This window comes from Dendropsophus ebraccatus, chromosome 2 (genome assembly GCF_027789765.1).
Source record: "Dendropsophus ebraccatus isolate aDenEbr1 chromosome 2, aDenEbr1.pat, whole genome shotgun sequence".
In the NCBI taxonomy this organism is placed as follows: Eukaryota; Metazoa; Chordata; class Amphibia; order Anura; family Hylidae; genus Dendropsophus; species Dendropsophus ebraccatus.
In genome coordinates this window covers 143254356-143274550 of record NC_091455.1, presented here as the reverse complement: position 1 = coordinate 143274550, position 20195 = coordinate 143254356, and the positions used below count along the sequence as shown (strand labels likewise).

The following is a 20195-nucleotide window of genomic DNA, read 5'->3' as shown; positions in this document are numbered from 1 at the left end:
GGGGAGGCAGACGTCACCGTATTCCCCTCCGGGTCATGACGTCCAAAACAGTGGCCGGGGGTCTGGGGGTTCCAGACCTGCAACAGTACTACTGGGCGGTACATCTCAGACGGGTACCGGCATGGTCCTCCCTACTTCCACACACTAAGTGGATGTACCTGGAAAGGCTGTGGATGGCCCCTGGCCACCCCAACAGCACGCTCTGGAACCCCGGCTCCCCACCTCTGCGCAGGGACTCTTTAGGCCCTATGAGAATGACTGTACGGATGTGGGAGGTCACGTGCTCCCTGGCCTCCCTTAGGTCCCCCTGCTCCCTACTAACCTCTTTCCTCTACAATCCCTCTATACCGACGAGTATGCAGGCAGAGGTGATAGCCCCTTGGTTGCAGACGAAGCTTTTTCATTTTGCCGATATAGTGGACCCCCTTCGGCGAACCCTTCTCCCCTTTCAAAAACTGCGGGAGCGATTCCATCTCCCCCTTCGAGCGTATGGCCTTTACGAAGAGATATCACATTATAAAAACACGTTCTGTCCAGAGGACGGATTCCCCAAACCTACCTCATTTGAGTGGCTGTGTAAGACTTGTGACTCCACCAGAGGACTCATATCCTCCATTTATGATATCATCTCTCGACCACCTGACAGGGACTCGGCCAAGCTACCCTATATGGTTAAATGGGAGGAATACCTCGGTAGAGAGCTACCGCCCGAAATCTGGCAGATAGTGTGGTCCCAGGCATCGAAGGCTTCTACATGTGTTAGCTACAAGGAAAACCAATACAAAATAATGATGCACTGGTACCACACTCCTGCCTTACTACATAAGCTGTTCCCACAGGTCTCAGAACTATGTTGGCGATGTAACTCACGGGTAGGTACTATCCCCCACATCTTCTGGGACTGTGATAACTTGATACAATTCTGGAGGGAAGTGAAACTTCTGATACGCTCAGTACTAGGAGTGGTGGTTCCATTAGATGCTTCCACGTACTTACTGAATATTCCCCCTAAGAATCTTCGCAAACATGGAGCGCGCCTCCTCCTACACATCCTAACAGCCGCTAAATGTACTATAGCAGCGGCATGGAAATCCACTGACACTCCTTCTGGTCAGGCGCTGGTCAACAAGCTTAGAGATATCAGGAGGATGGAATACCTCTCTGCCTTGAATGCCAATACAGTTGAAAAATTTGGCTTGGTTTGGGACCCCTGGGATGCCCGCTACCCACCAGCCTTCCCTTCCTAATGTACTATCCCTTAGTCGCATGTCTGTTCTTGTCGTTCTGTTTCGGTCCGTGTTATTTGTTATATGTAGTTTCTATGTTACATGGGAGTTTCTGTTGTTTTACCCCAAGTTACTATTTCTTTATTTTGTGTTTTGTTCCTGATCCTTATACGGGATACTTGAGTTTAAGGTCGTACACTTAGACATCTATATTACTTCTTAGACTGATTGATCCCATACATAGTATTCTTTCATTATGGGATGACATTACAACCGCGTGAAATTACTTCTCCTGTATAGCCACCAATGTTCAAAGCTAACTGTATCCCTGTAATGTCTGTTTTATAAAATGGAAATTATGTAATAAATAAACAGTTTATTAAAAAAAAGAAAGTTTATTCCAAGGCTCAGAGAGACTTTCTCAGTTGACTAATTGCACACAGTAGGTTCCTTTATGTACAGGTTTATACAATGCATCTAACCAAGGAAAATGTTGATTTATAATAATTAAACTCTGAAACAAAGAGAAAAGCTTAAAATAACCTTTTTTTTTAATAACAATTATTTTCAAGCACTTTTCCGGCCACAGGCATCTCAGTGTCAGGAGTATGTTCAGAAAATTAGTTTATTCTTTTGCATCCAAAGATATATTTTGAAGCAGCCAAAATGGCACAAAACAAGAGATACTTAACTTAAGACATCCTTCAATAGTTACCCACATTAATCACTGACACAGTCGGCATACTTGGGCTAAATGCCTACTTCCTTTGATGTGAAAACCTGCCAGGGTGGAAAAACACAATTTACTGTGACATAAATGTGGATGTCTAGTAGTTTGTTATTATCATGCCAGATTGGAACTAGGTACATAGGCTCATCGGATTGATACTGGAGCAATATTTTGGCAGTATGTGACATAAATGTACCTTTATAGTTCTCCATGTCCAAAGAAAAATTTTATTAAAATAAAGCAGGTTTCCATTACCTAATCTTTATTATTAATGGGGCAGTATATGCATAGAAAAATATAGCTTTTGTCCAGAAACAGCATGACTCTCTTTTATAGACTGCAGTATCAGCACTGCAGTATCAGTTTATGGCTAGGTTCACACAGCGTCAAACACCGGCCGTTAAAAAACTGCCATTTTTGCCGCTATTTAACTGACAGCAATGGCAATGCATTGAAGTCAATGGGAAGACGGACGTCCAATGCACACAACGCATTGAAAAACTGCAGTTTTTCCCACGGTAAAAATTGTCATTTTTCAATGCATTGTGTGCATTGGATGTCCGTTCTCCCATTGACTTCAATGCATTGCCATTGCTGTCAGTTAAATAGCGGCAAAAACGGCCGTTTTTTAACGGCCGGTGTTTGACGCTGTGTGAACCTAGCCTAACAAAGAAATGAGTAAACAGTGTCCCTTTATAATCAATTTGATATGGGCATAATGTGGCAACATTTTTGCACCCACCTCACCACGTCAAGACCCAGCCCGGCCGTGTTTCTGATGACTTGATCTTAGGGTCCATTTACACAGAAAGATTATCTGACAGATTATCTGGCAAAGATTTGAAGCCAAAGCCAGGAACGGAGTATAGACAGACATCAGGTCATAAAGGAAAGCCTGAGATTTCTTCTCTTTTCAAATCCATTCCTGGCTTTGGCTTCAAATCTTTGGCAGATAATCTGTCAGATAATCTTTTGTGTAAATGGACCTTAACAGCTGTAAGTTTAAGTCATTAGACTAGGCAAACCATAACATGCATAACATGCAAAAATATCACGCAAAAATGTGGCCATATCACGTTTACAGTATGTGAAGATGGCTGATGTTTGTGTGCCATTCAACACTCTTATTAAGCATGATGCAGGGACTTGTGACCCATGACTCCAAAAGTTTGACTACTCTTTTTTTTTTTTTTTTTTTAATTAAACTGGAGAAGTCAGCACGTTTAATTTAAACTTCCATTGCCGCAGATGGCTGTGCCAGTAGGAAGAAGCAGTGCCAGGCACCTGTTGCAATTGGCGGGACCCAATCTGCACTCGGATCCCAGCAGTTAACTCTATAGATGTCGTGGTTAATGTGACCGCAGCATCTATACAGGTAACAGAGGGAGAAATTCCCTACTGTTAATCATCTGGACTCGGTTCACAGAGGAAGATGCCTCACTGAAGCCTCTAATGTCCTGGCTATAAAAGCCGGTCAGGTCTGCCCTAAACCAAAGCCTAACTACCATAACAGGGATAGGAATCACTGACGTGATGTGACGATCGCCACTGCAGTGTATTAAAAGACTGATCAACAGATCACTTAGAGAAGTCTCCTAGTGGGATGGGAAAAAAAGGAAAAAATAAAGTAACAAAATACACAAAAGAAAAAAATAATAAAAATTCCCCTCACAATCCCATATTACACACAATGCCCCACAATATAAATCATTAATTTAGGATCAAAAAGTATACGTATTTAGTATTGCCTTATACGTAACAATGCTGGCAATAAAATTATTGCATGATTTAACCCACATGGTGAAGGCCCTAAAAATAATTTTAAAATGTGCCAAAATTAGATATTTTTGTTAATCATGTCTCCCTAAAATCACACAAAACGTAATCAAAATGTCACATGCACCCCAGAATGGTACCGCTAAAATATAACCTCAGGAAGAAAATAATTACCTGTCAAAAAAAACAAACAGCTTTCAAATGGCTATGTACAAACTTTTTTTTTTCTTCAGAGGATTTGGTGTTTTACCAAGCAGAATAGGACTAATTTAACAAATTTTTATAAGAATATTTGTAGAATAATCGCAAATAATTGAGCAAAAGAATTCACCCGCTACTGACCAGATGTAGGCCTGCAACTGTTTGTGTGTTTTTTTTTTAAATTGCACAAATAATAAATTGGGCTCAAATTGGGTGAATACTCAAAACATTAAAAAAAAAATGCATCTAAAAAATATTCATCCTCGAATTCTGATTCATTAATAGAACTTGGTCCAAAAATGGGTGCAAAACCATATATTCACAAAAAGATAGGTGCAACGTTCTTGATAAATGTATGTGTTCTTTTTATTGCATAAAAGTAGGAAACAATTAAAAAAGGACATAAATTGGGTATCAGCGTATCGTACTGACAGCAGAAAAACACTTAAAAAATTGTGGCAGAATTGGTGTTTTTTATTCATACCACTTTCCAAAAAAATGAAATAAAATGTGATGAAAATGTGACATATATCAATAAATCAATATCAATGAAAACATTGCCTCATCACCTTACAAATTACGCCATCAGATCGCTCCCTCCACTCTTCAGAGCAGGAGAGGCTTTCTATTGGAATCCCCATAGAAAGCCTCTCCTGCTCTGGACAGTTCCTGTCTCGGCCAGAGATGTCAGCAGAGAGCACTGTTACCGACTGAAAATAAAACAACATTTCCTGTATGACATATAGTAGCTAATAAGTATGGGAAACTTGAGATTATGTAATAGAAGTAAATTACAAATCTATATAACTTTCTGACACATTTTGTCTTTTTCAGATGGGACTAAAAAAAGCTATCAAGCAAGCTACAAAGATTGTAGGGAAGCCTAACTATATGGTAAGCTATTAGGAAAACACTTTAACTCCCCACTCTCCTGATGATGTTCTGAACACACTGCACAAGCTGCTGAGGCTGGTTGTATTCAGAACATTATCAGGTTTGTATAGAGTATTTTATTTTATGACCATACAAGACTGTCTTTTGTTTATATAAGGAAATACCTTTACCTAGGGGATTCTCAGTATCTTAACAGTCTATACAAAATACAGGTTTGGGGGTATATAGACACATAACTAGCTCCTCATATGTGTAGATATATTTGCATACACCTAGTCCATTCATTATTTCATTACTTCTATAATACAGCTCACTTGAGTTGGTTGTTGGTTGGTTGCACCAGATTGGAAATTTTGTTTGTTTTTGTTTTTTCCTCATCTACAACTTTTTTTAGTTGGGCTATGTTCCCACAACGTCAAAAATATTGAAAAGATGGCCGATTTTCATATTAAAAAAACGTTTGTTAAACTGACCCTAATGGCAATGCATTAAAGTCAATGGGAAGAGGGACGTCCAATGCACACAGTGTATTGAATTTCGGACGTTTTACTGCGGACGTCAAAATATTGAACATGATCATTATTTTCGGACGTCTTTTGCAAACAGCGGACTTTTTTTTATTAGAAGTTCACACACAGTTTTTCTTTTGTCACTGTTCTTTCTCCGTTTTTTACTAGCAAATTCAATGGACTTGTCAATTAAGCCGCATCCAAAGAGCAATTAGTAACTCCAAACTAGAATAATGTACCAACAGCCGTCATTGCACTAAGGAGAGGCAAGGCTGCTAAATGACGTCCGTTATTTTAGACTTAAAATGACGGATGTCTTTTTAAACGGAGCAAAAAAACATTGTGTGAACATAGCCTTAAAAAGTTTCTAAAAGCCTTAAAGTGACACTGTCACCCCCTTTGTGCATTCTGACATCTCTACACAGGTGTAAAGGGTAAATTAACCAGTTTTCATACCTTATTTTATATCATACATCATGGTGCTTGTTCAAGTAAAAAGTCATCTTTTATCAACTGCAGATTGTGTTAAGTGGGCGGGGCCTCACGGCATTAGCGCCACTTACCCCGCCCACAATGTCAGTTTGCCCCGCCCCCTCACTGGCCATTGGAATAGGCTGGATGAAAGGTCTAGACCCCACCCCCAACTGTGGGGGCCAACTGTGCAAAGTTGTGTGCGGGGCTAAGTGGCGCTAATGCCGTGGGGCCACGCCCACTTAAAACAATCTGCAGTTGATAAAAGGACACTTTTTACTTGAACAAACACCATGACATATGATATGAAATAAGGTTCACTCCTTTCATTTTACCTTAACATGTATAGTAAAAGAGGTAAAACTTTATGGTAAAACTGACAATGATGTAAGTACAATTACAATGATTAGGGTTATTTACTGTGCTAGATCAATAATATTATATTATAATGGACATTGGAGTTTTTACTTTTTTATTTGCAAAATGGGAAAAGGGGGTGATTTCAGTTTTTATTAGAGGATGGATTCCTTTACACTTAAAGAAATAAATATATATATATATATAAATAATTTTTTTTTTATTTTTTTTTGGGGGGGCGGGGGAGGGGGGCTTTTATAATCAATCATTTGGTTGCTTATAGAGCACAATGCTTTAATATTGCAGTGCAATGAGCTGTAAAATCAGCACTCTATTAGTACAGTCAGCCTGACTGTATTAAGGTAGTAAAGTTAACATGGCAGGAGAGGCCGTTCCAAACAGCCTCCAAAATGTTACAGTCGCTATTGATTACAGCACAGGGAGTTACTTGACCTGCATCCGCATGATTACATACAGTATATAGTCATAAGACTGTCATGAAGGTGATAATAATAATATAAATAATAATAGGTTTTAATGAAATATCATTCAAAGAATGTTCTTGTTTTAGATATCTTGTTCTTGATCTAGATATTGCTGTTGCATGGCAACATGGCTAACAAGAGGTAGTGTTCTTATGATCCCCTCTATTTTTTCCCAAAAGTCTGAACAGGCACAGGCATGACAATAATTGTGCCGGACATACTTGCAAGAGGTTCGGCTATGGATATAAGGTGTATGGGCTCTCTTTACTATCCAACAGATGATGTTGATGAAGATACAGGTTTGGGGTGATGGAAAATCAGCACCTGACCGATTTGTTCTGGGAGAGATAAGCCACAGCTGTGGCTTACCTCTCCTAGAACAAATGGGTTAGACAGTGATTTTCCGTCACACTAGCCTCCTATTGTCATCAACATGTTCTGTTGGATGGTCGGGAGAGCACCATACACCTTATATCAATGGCCAAACCCACTTCGAACGGTGAGCACAGCCGGCATGCCCATACCTGTTCAGACCTCGGTTCGTTCGTCGGCTTGTGGTATACGAGACTGCACTCTTATTATTATTTAATATTTTAATTCTAGGTTTCATTTGCACCTGTCTCAATACTGTCTGAACACAGTTCTATTCCTTCTGCTTTAGTAATTGTTTCTCCACCACACCCATCTCTTCCCTGATTTAACAGTTAACCTTTGTTTTACTTGTGATTAACATCCTGTGTTTACACTCAATCTTTGCTTTGTCAGTCTGTGTTCTGTATGCCTGGTCCAATCTGGACCGGGTCCTGGACCTCTTGTAAAGTGTGCGTTTGTCTTATACTATATGCTATTTAGTCTCTCCTGAGCAAGCTAAGCATACCCTATTTTGCTTTTCTCTGTGTCTTTTTATCTGGTTACTTTGATCTCAGCTCTTGTATCTCTGACTTTTGCTTTTGGATCTTGATTCTCTACCACATTGTCAGTTTGACCCCGTATGACCATCCCTTGGTGTTTTATTTGTCTAGTCTTTGTTTTGTGTTCTACACCTCAGACAATTTCCGTCTAGGGCTATCTTGAGGCATGTAGGTAGGGACAGCTGGGAGGGGCAAGGCCAGGGCTCATTGTCCATGTCCTCATGCCCTTCCTGGTTGTCCAGTGGCAGCCTAGCTGACAACTATAAAGTGTATGAGGAGCTTTAGGCTGCAACTGGACTAGCATTTTCAGACAGTGGCAGGTCCAGATGCATCCCAGCAATTAGAGGTAAATCATAGGTGTGAGCCCTGACCATTGCACCTATAAATTTACTTATTACATATTACTCATTGACTTCATTAGATGTTGTATATTTTTGCAGCAAAATCATGAAACTTTCTCTAGCATTCTCCTGAAGATTTGTTCACTTCCACTGTTCCGAATAATTTGTCAAACAATGGACTCGTAAGTATTAACATTAACAATTAGCTCCTGAACACGATAATGTTTCTCATACAGCATGTGTTACTTCCAGACCACTGCAAAGAACATTGGCAATTCATTAAGCAGCCATGAGCGTCAATGGAATTGTGATTGTTTAAAATGTGTGAAATGTATTCTATCCACTTTGAAGTCTGTGCAGTCAATCTTGTCATCGATGTACTAAAGATAAGACGACCTTTAAATTTCCTTATTAACTAATTTACCTTTCTTTCTCCATTGTGCATATCTTAATACAGAAAGTGTAATTGAAAAAACTATTCAGACAAAGAAGTTTTGTATCTGGATGCAGATAAACGTCTAATTTATATCATATTGTGGAGCTGTAATTCCATGTACATTAGAGGAAAATTTATTAAAAAAAGAATCGCTAAGAGAAGCTTAATTTTTTCTCTAACATGTGTCACTATAGGGAATTTTTTGTTGAACCATATAGCCTTTGTAAGAGAGACCATGTCTTACCTGCAGGATTGATTTTCTGGGTCCTGTAGGGACTTAGACTAGATGTTGGATTGCAATCTCCTTATCTGGTCTTGACAGCGCAAATTGATTTAGAGTGAAAAAAACACATAGATGCTATAATGATCCTGTAGAAGTTAAAAATAAGCAATGTTTACTGCCCAGCCAGTGATTAATATAAAAAACCTAATAAGCAACTATGCCATCATTCATGTATTTTATGATATTACTTGCCTTAGCAGCAGCTGTCTGGCACTGTGTTTTATAATTCAGCTTATTATCTTACAACACTACATAATATTTTATTATGCAATGCAAACATTTCTTCCCACATAAGAAGCATATAACGTTACCTTTTTCCTTTGGAAGTAGGAATCATAATATAACCCTATAATTAATCGTTTGTACTTGGATTTCTAAGTCATCTGTAAATTACATCCTATTATTGTAAAATACTGGTAACTATGTAAGTTTGAAATGAAATGTACATACTGTACATGTGTCACTATACAGTTCTGCACCTACTAATGGTTAACACAATTTCCTAGGTCAATACCAGCAGAAGACTATGACCAGGATAACTTCAGTGGATTTCCTGTAAGTCACTGACTGTATTTATTTTGTGTCCTAATCTGAAAATAACCTATGTTTAAATCCCATTTTCATGTGAAACATATTTTTTTCTATATTAATAATATAATAATAATCATAATTAAATCCTGATGTTCTTATTCAGGCCACTAAGCCTAATAATAATCTGACACTTCCTGTTTTGTACTTTTCAGTGGTTTCCTTGATCGTCACATGAAGGATTATAGTGAAAGATGACACCAGTAAATAGATAAGATAGAATCAGGGCAATCACAATAGGTGATGATCAGAGCTCAGGCAAGATAGCAGCCGCCATTTTAGAAACAGATGACAAAAAAAGAACTTGTTTTACTATCTGGCTCTAAAAGAAAATCTAGGCGATATATTCTCTTTAATTTTACTGTCTTCTTAAGGAGTTAGCTGACAATTCCTGTACTGTGGAGACAATTTCTTCATTACCATTATAAAAAGCAGGATTACAGTGACTAGGAACACCAGAAGATAGAAAACACAAGATCAGGTCAATCAAAGCAAAATTAAATCAATCTAGAAAACTCTCCCATAAAAGTGAATAGCATCCCCTCCAGTCTGTGTCAGTGGGGCTTTCATATCTATAAATGCTGTTAAAAATAGCGTGCACAAGACTGCTGTATACTACATGTAGGTGATACATTTACTTGTAGTTTTTACATTAGAGATTTAATACAACTTGTCAAATATAGTTTATCTCTGAAGGTTGTTGTCAGGGCTATAATGTCAAAAGGCCCTATTACACGGGCCGATCAGTGGGAGCAAGCAAGTGCCGACCTGTCAGATCGGTGCTCGCCCCTCGCTGCCATCGCTATTACACACGCTGACAAAAAGCGGGTAAGTGAGGGAGTGGGGGGGGGACGTGGGGAGCTGCGAGAGGGGCTCCCCAAATGATCTTTAGATCGTCCAGGAGCCCATAGGAAATAACGGTCTGCTGCCACTGCTCCTATTACACAGAGTGACAGCAGCAGATGGTTGCTAACCTAGTCATTTGTCTTTCAACATGCTGAACAACACTGAAAGACAACGATAAGCCAATATCGTGCATTGGCCGATAATTGGCCAACAACAGCCCATAATCGCTTCGTGTAATAGGGTCTAAAGCTTAGATGACAATTTAGACAAAATAATTGATCAATCGCTGCCATGATCTGTGATCTAGTCTAGTTTTCATTGAAGGGATGTAGATCTTTTCCACCACAGCACCCAACAATGAAAAAAAAAGAATCCAAGACAGATTAACTTTTCAACAGGTATCTGGCATCAGTTGGCATCCGGCATGCACTTACTTTGCACAAAAAGGTGGTAGCCTTCTATAGAAATTTAACTAAATTGGTCTTTTCAGCCGTTCAAAATCTGTAGTGTATAGCCGCCACCTTAAGTCTAATGTTTGACTGATAAACTGGTACAATCTTGTCTGCAGTCATTGCGAGGATATCACTGGAGAGGAAGAGATTGTAATGACATGAACAACTCTACTTATCCTGGACGAAGGTGAGTTTATCTTCATTACTGACAGTACAATGTATTGTTTACAACTCTGCTTATCTTGAGAAATAGCGAAACCGTGCTGAACCATTAAGTAATCCATTTTCTTCCAGACAGCCATTCCTTAATCTTTTTAGTTTCAGTAGATTGTTTTTATTTTCAGTTTAGACAATATAATTGATAAACCTCTAAGGTCTAATTGGTTGCCATGACATGGCACCCTGAGATGCAAAGCCCAAAACCTCATAACACGAAAAAAAATAATAATAATAATGATGATAATAAAACTGCTGCAGAAACAAATAGCATTACTTACCTATCTATCCTAGTTCTGAAACTACCAAAAATCCATTTGTTTTGGGGGTCTTAGTTCTGTAATTTGTGGCTGTACTTCCTGGTTCAGCAGTTTCTCAGTACTACAAGTTCCAGAATGCATTGCTTTCCCTCACAGTCCTCCACCCTGCCTATTCCCCGCCCAAAACTGTTGCAGAACATCTAGGCTGTGTTCACACATTGCAGTTTCAATGTGTTACTGAAATATTTAATTGCCGTACTTTATGATTTCATTGTGAGCATGCTGTATACCTAAAACACCGATATTGGAACATTTTAAATTTAATTTGTGCTGCTTTATTATCTTTTCATTGCCATGCATGTATAGTATTATGATCAAGCATCTTTTGTCTTAAAAGTTAAGCCCCACAATAAGGACTTAATTCAATATTATCTTACATGGGATATACTGTTTATGGCTATGTTCCCACACAGGATTTTTGCTCAGTATTTTAGTCAGTATTTTTCAACCGAAACCAGGAGTGGATTGAAAACACAGAATGGCTATGTTCACACACTGCTGAAATTTAGTGGATGGTCGACATTTAACAGCAAATAATAGCCGAGGCTGTTTATTTGTTTATTGGATCAGATAATAAAAACAGGCAAAGCCTTGTTTCTGCCTGTTGATTGCTGTTCACACTGCAATCCCGCACTCTACTGAGCAAATCCTCCCACACCTTATATAGTAGATGAGCCATCCCTGTACCTCATATAGAAGGTAGGCCTTCTCTGTGTCCCCATATAGTAGTTAGGCCTTCTCTCTGTATCCATATATTAGTGAAGTGCCCTCTGTGCATCCAGTAGATATGCCTTTTGTGCCCAAATATAGTAGTTATGTCCCTTTGTCTCCATAAAGTAGTTAGGCCCCTCTGTACATCTATATAGTATTTATAACCCAAATAAATACTCCTGTTATCAACTACCATCTTTAAAGAAATAAATGGCACGTCAGCCTAGTTATACAGGAGGAATGTTCATGGTATAAGTAAGCAGTTTTGACATTAATTTGTTTAAGAAAACAAGGCAATAAACCTACTTGTGAAAGAAGTGGCTGCTAAATTAGTTTTCAATAAAATGTTCCTAGAAAGTATTAGATAGAAAGACGTACGCAACAGAATAGAACATCACAATGATTTTTACTCAATTTGTAACTAACAAATTCACTAACACCTCCTATTGGAGGAAACATGCCTGGTCCTTTGTTTCCTTGGGAAATAAGCCATCCAGATTGGTGAGCCCAGTGAAAGGTTTTCATGAACGCCACCCTCACTATATTATAATCTATTTAATTTAGAGACAATTTTTGACACAATAATGTGCAATTGCAGCTGTTTCACACTGACAATAATTTTTTTTCTGCATATTCTGAAATTGCACCAGAAATGTAGTAATTTTATTATTATTGCAGCAAAGCAAAAGTTATGCTGCAACAGAACCCATTGTAAGACGTTTGCTTTTTCAAAAAGGCATATGAATTTTAGTGTGATAGCATCCTCTTAATTGAGTTGTTTAATAGTGCTCTAACTCTGGTATCCCACAGCTTCAGTGTACCCACACACTGAAGACATCTTAAAGCTGCTTATGTACCTACATGCCCCCATTCTCAAACATAACTGACTTCCCATATTTCTCCCTTTCTCAGACTGTCCACTATGACCCTCCCTTTTCAGTCCACCCCCTCTTTCTCACACTATTGACTCCCCAATTTTCCCCTTTTTCTCACACAGAATGCTGTATGTTCCCCCTCCTCTTAAAGCCGTGGCCACCTCTTTTTTCACATTCACCATTCCTATATCATCCTTTCTAACACAAATGGCCCCTATATCCTCCTTGTTCTCACAGAGACTGATCCTTTGCCCCTTTCTTCGGTGTCATGGTCATAAGACATCAAAGGTCCCTTGGCCCACTATATAATAGTATCTACTGTGGTGGCTAAAGAAAACAGTGAGGCAATGGGGAAACTTCCTGCTCCACTATAGCTTTGTCTCTATTGTGTTGCCTGCCATCAGGTAGCCCTAGCCCAGTGCAGGGGCACCATTTGCCCTATGGTGTGTATATATATATATATATGTATGTATGTATGTATGTATGTATGTGTATATGTGTGTATGTGTATATGTGTATATGTGTGTGTGTATGTGTGTATATGTGTATAGATGTATATGTGTATATGTGTATATAACAGAACCTGTAAGACAGAGCAGAATCAAAGTTCAATAATGCAGAGCACAAACCCACAAACAGAATAGTAAGGGTGTAAGAACAAAAAAAGCATAAGTTTCCCTGAAAATAAGTCATCCCCCGAAAATAGGGCATAGTGGAGGATTTACAGGATAGCTTAAAATAAGTCATCCCCCTGACTATAAGGCATCCCCGAAAATAAGACGCCTGCCACCATGCCGCTAAGGGGAGGGGGGTTTGGCATGGGGCGGTTAGGGGGAAGGTAGTGGGTTTTGTCTGGTTATGCTGGTTTGTGCTGATAACTACTATACAGTAAATAGTAAATGTTCCAGGCACAGACCAGCCGTTCCGTGACCCGGCTGGGGTCACGGAACGGCCGGTCTGTTACATAGTGTGAACACAGCCTAAATGTGAGAAATTTACAATGTATAATGCAAAGCTAAAGCAGAGAATGAGGGTGTATAAGAAAAAAGCATAGCGATTTTTATTGTTAGGTGGCAATGTTCTTTTAAGTATTAGTAAAATACAATTGTAAAGACCCATGTTTCTCATCTTTGTAAATTACCTTCCAGGATGACTTCTGTCATAACTAGGAAGTATTTTGCTATGTTAAGAAATATAATCATTTTGCTCTTTATGAAAATTGCTTCTCTCGATGGTGCTTATGCCTTGCCTAGTTTTCCACACAATAATTTCTGTGTATTATGGAACTGTGCTGGGTTTATTTGGCATCCTAATAACTATTATGTTTTATATAAATGCTTTTATCCTTCTTCTTTTGGTACAATACATGATTTGAATGACAAGCCAGGGGCAATTCAGCAATGTAGCAGATGGTCAGCTTTCATAGGTTTATTATGCTAATCATATCAGGGGACATTTCATAAATGGACTCTCATATGACAAGGAAAGAAAGAGCCTTCATTCAGTAACTGTAATGTCTCACATAAGCAACACAAAGAAGAAGTAAGTTGGAAAAAAATATTTAGGTGTCTTATTTATCATTTTTATTTAGCCCCAAAGATTGGGATTCTCTGCAGGATTCAAACTGCAATGGGATATGGGTAAGTTTATTACAAATATATAACATTTTTATATGTTATGGCCAAAATTAATTGATACTTAATATACAAAATATAATGAGCTCTATAATTTATGGGGTGGATATCTTCACTGTGGTAAGGAAAGTACTGATTTTGCACATTTGTTGTTCAGGTTGAACATTTTGTGGGGTATTTACTAAAACCAGTGTCTCAGACTCCAGACTAAATCATTTCCTGCCAGTGAGCGTGCATGCCTTGTATATGTAGAGGTGCATGCCTTAGCCTGGATTCTGATGCATCAAAGCTGCCCATGCGCCCTCACAGAAATCCACGCCAGCTCAAAGCATAGGTTTTAGTTACAATTCAAGGCTGTGTACAGGAGTAAAGTGTGATAAATGCAGCACAAACATGCCCCTTCGCATGCAGACATGCCAACTGTTCTTCTCCCTTCCTGACCCCTTGGTGAGGATGGCACCCCTATGATCCCATTTTCGTACCACACTGGTACTGTATTTCTGCTGAATCCAGTGAAACTATAATTTTTTTTTTTTTTTTTAATTTCCTAGGGATTTGACTCAGAAGATGGACTCCCATATGAGAAAAAATTCTGTGAAGGTTATTATACATTTTAATACAGCTAATGTAACCACATACAGTATATACAAGATAGTAGTGGTAATTCTACTAAACGATACTATATCATATTTAGGCTATGTGCAGACTGCGTATGAGACCAGCCATTCCGCGACCTGGCCGGGTCACGGAACGGCCAGTTTCAGAAAAGATCATCCCGGCCAATACTGCAGTAGCGGCTGGATGATCTTTGCGTGCCCGCATTAGAACTCCCCACTGCATACTATCGAGTGTGCGGCCGGAGCCACTCGCTCCATAGTGTACACCAACATGGTTTTCTGCGGCCGCTATTCACTGAATAGCGGCTGCAGAAAACTGACATGTCAGTTTTTACGGCGCCACTAGGCATCCCAGCCGGAGTGTATGTGTATAAACTCCGGCCGGAATCCTTTCAGCCAGCAGCACTACGTAAGTTCCACGGAACTTACGTAGTGTGAACATAGCCTTACTCAGGAATAGGAATTTTCCCTCTATGATTGTGGTGTATTTTGTGTCTATGGTAGCTATTTAATGTACAAAAAGACCATCGCCACGGGTCCTTTAACTACATGCAAAAGAAACCACTTCACTAAGCTTATAAGAACTGCTGAACAAATTAAGTAGCTAGGTTTTTCATATTATTGCAGTGACTAGAGTCATTTTATATGTTATAACTTTTCTTGTGCTACAACCACATGCAAGCAATTGAAAAGAGTACTAAAAAGCTTATGTGCATATATTATATTTATTTTTAATGTAAAATTCTTCATAACCTTACAGCTTCATTAACTTTGCCATGCTGTCCAACTAACTGGTGCCCTGCTGATTGTCATCACTAATATTAACTAATATAAATGTAAAAGTAAAAAAAAAAATCTACCATATAGTCTGTAGTTCTCGTTGTCTTACTAAAATATCTACATATGCCCCTCCTCCTGAATACTATAATTGCCCTTGTTGTAATTTGTCAAGCAAATCACCACCCCACCCCTAAAACAAAACAGATAACATTAGTTATAATGTTATACAAGAGATTAATGTTATTATTATTTCCATCAATTATTATACGCAGTATACCCCCTGAAATCCATTATAATATACACTGTACCATGTGAAATTTATTATAAAATATACTGTTCCCTCTTGAAATTTATTATACTATAATGGTGCCTCTGAAATTAATCATACAATACATCATACCTCCTTACAGTGACCCCTAAAATTCTTAATAAAATTTTGCACATGCTCATTATATATACACTGCAACCCTAAAATTCATTGTAAAATACATCATATTTCCTAAAATTCATTATAATATACACAGTGCCCCCTGACCTTTAATATAAAATACACTGTGCTTCCTGAAATTCTTTATAATATACACTTGCACACACTTTTCCATCTGTGTCCCAGTTGGACAAAATTGCAATACCAAAGCACAGTAGCTATGTAAAGTGTGTGCAAGTACAAAACAGAGTAAAACTCCATATAAACAATAAAGAGGCTGCAGCACTAACCCAAGCACTCACAATGATGATATATTATCTCAGGAAGAAGAAAACACAAGACTAACCATGGCGCATTTACTGAGGTACAGACTAAAGCCAAAGAAACAAAACAGTAGCTGTACTAACATTAACCCTGGAAAATCTGGTGATATGAGAATTTAAGCATTCTATAAGTATAAACACAAAGAATGTTATAAATGTGTGGCTAGATTCACCCTTCTTCCATGGGACATCTTTCAAGTGCTTAATGACTGCACATACACATAATGACTGCACGTACTATCTTGTGAGTTCCTTCCTCTACGGCAGCTGTCAGAGAGAGAAGGGATACAAGAGATAGTACTAAGTACAACTTGTACATAAAACAGTCCTGGGGGTCTTATACTGCTGTCAGTATCTGGGCCACTGAGGAGGATGGACACATCCAGTGGTCTCACAATCTGGTTATAATTTTAAAGGGGAACTATCATCAGATTAGACTAATCTAGCCTGCTTATAGCCCCTATAGCACCAGGGACGCTGAGGAGGAAGGTATATGTTCTACTTTCCTCCTCTGCACCGATCCCGCGCTATTAGGCGGGGTAAACTCCACTCTGGAGCACCGTTAGGAAGCACTGTTGCGCCATCCGTCACACCCCTTGTTATCATAATCGTAGTTCACCCCGACTAACAGCGCAGGACCAGCGTCAAGAAGAAAGGTAAGGCACATACCTTCCTCCTTAGTGTCCCAGGCGCTATAGGGGGCTATCAGTACGTTAGATCTAACCTGCCGATAGTCCCCCTTTAACACCTGGATTGGGAGAGCCAAGCTGAAATAGTCAAACCCCACCCCTGTTTAAAAGTAGTAGAATACCCTGTATGGTTCCTAATCCTGGGGGAAGGAGAAGAATCAGATGAAAAAATACAAATTATTGATTGGCAGTCCTCAAGAAAAAACAGTGACCTAATGTGCTGTCAAACTGTTTTGTATAAACAATAAATATATTTTACAGGTAGTGATTCAAAGGGTATTATAACCCTAGGAGACTCTGCCGCAGCCCACTTTCATATACCCCCCGAGTGGATGACACCTATGAACATGTCTAAGGTTTGTATGTATCTGTGCTCCACCTAAGGCAGAGCCCTGTACAATGAATAGATAATTTTTACAAGCTGTATACACACATAATGGTCCTAATGTATCAGGACTGTCAGAGAAGTGGCCTTTTGGTCTTTGCACCACATATATCTTTATCTCTTTAAACATCAGAATAAGAAAAATTCTATACATTGTTTCATTGTAATAAAATCTTGTCCTAATGATAGTATATGCATCAGGGATAAAAATGAGATTTTATACACATAATCTTGCCTCATTTTATGTTTCACCAAAATATCTCATTATCTAAAAATAGCAATGGAGGATCAGTTCCCACCATGTATTTATTTTCTTCTGGGAAGATTGATATATTTCTTTTTATCTAAAGCACCATGTGTGCATGAGAGAGAGTGCATCTATTCTCCTCTGCACACCTATAATCCATTACATGACTGCTCTGCTCGCCTGTGGATATCGACCGGCCTTTGGTGAATAAATCTTTTGTCTCTGTTCCTTTTTATTTTATCTACTTTAATATATCTTGCACAGTAGTAGAAAAATATTTTTCCAAAACTATACAGGGCTAAACATTATTATATTTCATAATACAATCCCACATACAGTATTAAAAAGAAGCAGGCATTTAGGATCTGCAAACCATTATGTTCTGCTGTCCACAAATTCTCTCTTACAATTCTTTTGGATAGATTTCTTAACATTTTGGTTCCTTTTTGCTCCCATATAAGCAGATATATCCAATGATATATTTATGTCCTAAATAGGGGTACACAGATGCCCTATATCAATTTATAAACTCATCCCTCTTCATAATAATGCATTACCATGACTAACGAGTCACCATATGACTGTGAGCATAGCAGGGACTATAACATTCCTAGTTCATAGTCCTTAGTCGGATTTGACTACTAGTGTTGCACAATAGTGCCAACCATTGTGAAGCATTAATAGAGTTGTAACATGTAATAAGAATTCATTCACATCACATTCAGAGAAAAGAAAAGGACTGTCATTCTTGGGCATGTAAATGATGTATTATCCACATTAAAGGGGTTGATTTACCTTTGTATTTGAAACCCCGTGATAGTTCATAATATTCCCCTGTAGTGTTTCATGTTAAAGGACAGGCAGAATCCACTGGAGCAGGACACAGCTTTTTTCTTTGGCCAACAGAGGGGGTCCCAAGCAAGCAAGCCCTTCTGAAACATTCAAATTCTGAATATTGATAACAAAATAAGTTGTCTTAGTAAATAGAACACCACGGCTAATACAAATTATTGAATCTAGCAGACATCTAAGCAAAAAAATAAAAAAGAGTATGGCCTTATTCACACATCCTGTAATCTACAGATCTGTATTTCCATACCCGAATTACTGCACATTGATGTCTATTAGGCTATTCACACTACCAGTAGATGACAAGGATGCAAACCAATCCTGAAAAAAAATGTCCTAGTGTGGAACCAGATTTTTTTTGCGGATTTTTTCATAGAAATCCACATTAGAAATGTTAAAATCTAAATATACCTGTCAAAGATATTGCATCAATTGCAATTGCTCAGGTAAACAATAAAATATCTGTACCAAATAGAAAGTAAAATACACATGTAAGTAATCCTGTGAAATGACCCTGTAAGGACAGAAAAAAACAGACATTAAAGGATGATTTTTTTTTTCCAAACGGCAGGGCATGGGGGGAACATAACAAAAAATAATAACTCTCCCCTTGCCTCTCCAGCACTGGCTGGGCTCTGGGATATCCAGCAGAGCCGATGTCAAATCTAGATGATGGACTGACCACTCAGCCAGTCAGTGACTAGGGTGTCACACTGCTGCAGTAACTGATTGGCTGAACGAGCTGTCCATTAGCTGGGATGGGCATTTTCCCTCATGTTGTGATGTCATTACAACTCTGGGAAGAATGCCCTCCGGCGGGGGTCCCTGAGCCAGTCAGGCAGCACATTGCATGCATGCAGAGAAGTATTTTCTCCCCTGCCCCTGCCGGTTATCAAACGTTTGTTACAGCCAGATTTCTCCTGTAAGTGCAGTGCAAATAATAACAACAGTATACCCAATGTTTGATGGCAAGAACAGATAAAAAAGACACAAGCCAAATAAGGGCAAAGATGGGAAAATACACTATGCGGTAAGGGGAAAGAGGTGGGATACATCTGCTGAGCCACACATGTCGTGTCCGGTGTCTCCTTTTTTGCTTGGATGTCTGCATGTTTTATAGTATGTGTGGGCTGTGCACCTGCCTATGATTGTATAAGATATACAGATATAACTGTGCATATCCTAACCCTTTCCAAGGTTTTTGAATCTAGGTGACTGGTATCTATGACAGAAGTTTTCTGGGCACTCGTTCCCTCCTCTACTTTACCTCATCAGTTATTGAATTGCATACTCCTTAGGTGTTACCTGTCCTTAGTAGGTAAAGGTTTTCCCAGCAATATTAGGCTTTATTTTATGTACTTTAATGTCACTTATACTAACAGTACAAACTAAAACAACACACTAAAAATAATCACTCAACTGAATGTAGTAGTAATGCAATTTGATGCTTAATTTATACAGTATCAATTAAGCATGTTCCTGTTTTTGTTTAGGACTCATTTTCAAACATGGCTCTAGCTATTTCCAATGAACTTGACTGGCCCCAGTTTTCACTGTACACAGGATTTCAGAACTCAACAATTGGGTGAGATAGTGGACTATATATTATTTAGTAG

The 20195-nt window shown here is 38.7% G+C and overlaps 1 protein-coding gene across 2 annotated transcripts in view; it reads left to right on the top strand.

The window, feature by feature from the left end:
- Positions 1 to 20195, top strand: part of AOAH (acyloxyacyl hydrolase) — a 74184-nt gene that overhangs the window by 29718 nt on the left and 24271 nt on the right. For both annotated transcript variants that reach the window (XM_069958424.1, XM_069958425.1), the window contains exons 5-12: positions 4768 to 4827; positions 8001 to 8083; positions 9127 to 9175; positions 10623 to 10693; positions 14220 to 14268; positions 14814 to 14862; positions 17360 to 17454; positions 20073 to 20164. In XM_069958424.1, coding sequence (XP_069814525.1) covers positions 4768 to 4827; positions 8001 to 8083; positions 9127 to 9175; positions 10623 to 10693; positions 14220 to 14268; positions 14814 to 14862; positions 17360 to 17454; positions 20073 to 20164 — 548 coding nt within the window. The remainder of the gene's footprint in view (positions 1 to 4767; positions 4828 to 8000; positions 8084 to 9126; positions 9176 to 10622; positions 10694 to 14219; positions 14269 to 14813; positions 14863 to 17359; positions 17455 to 20072; positions 20165 to 20195) is intronic.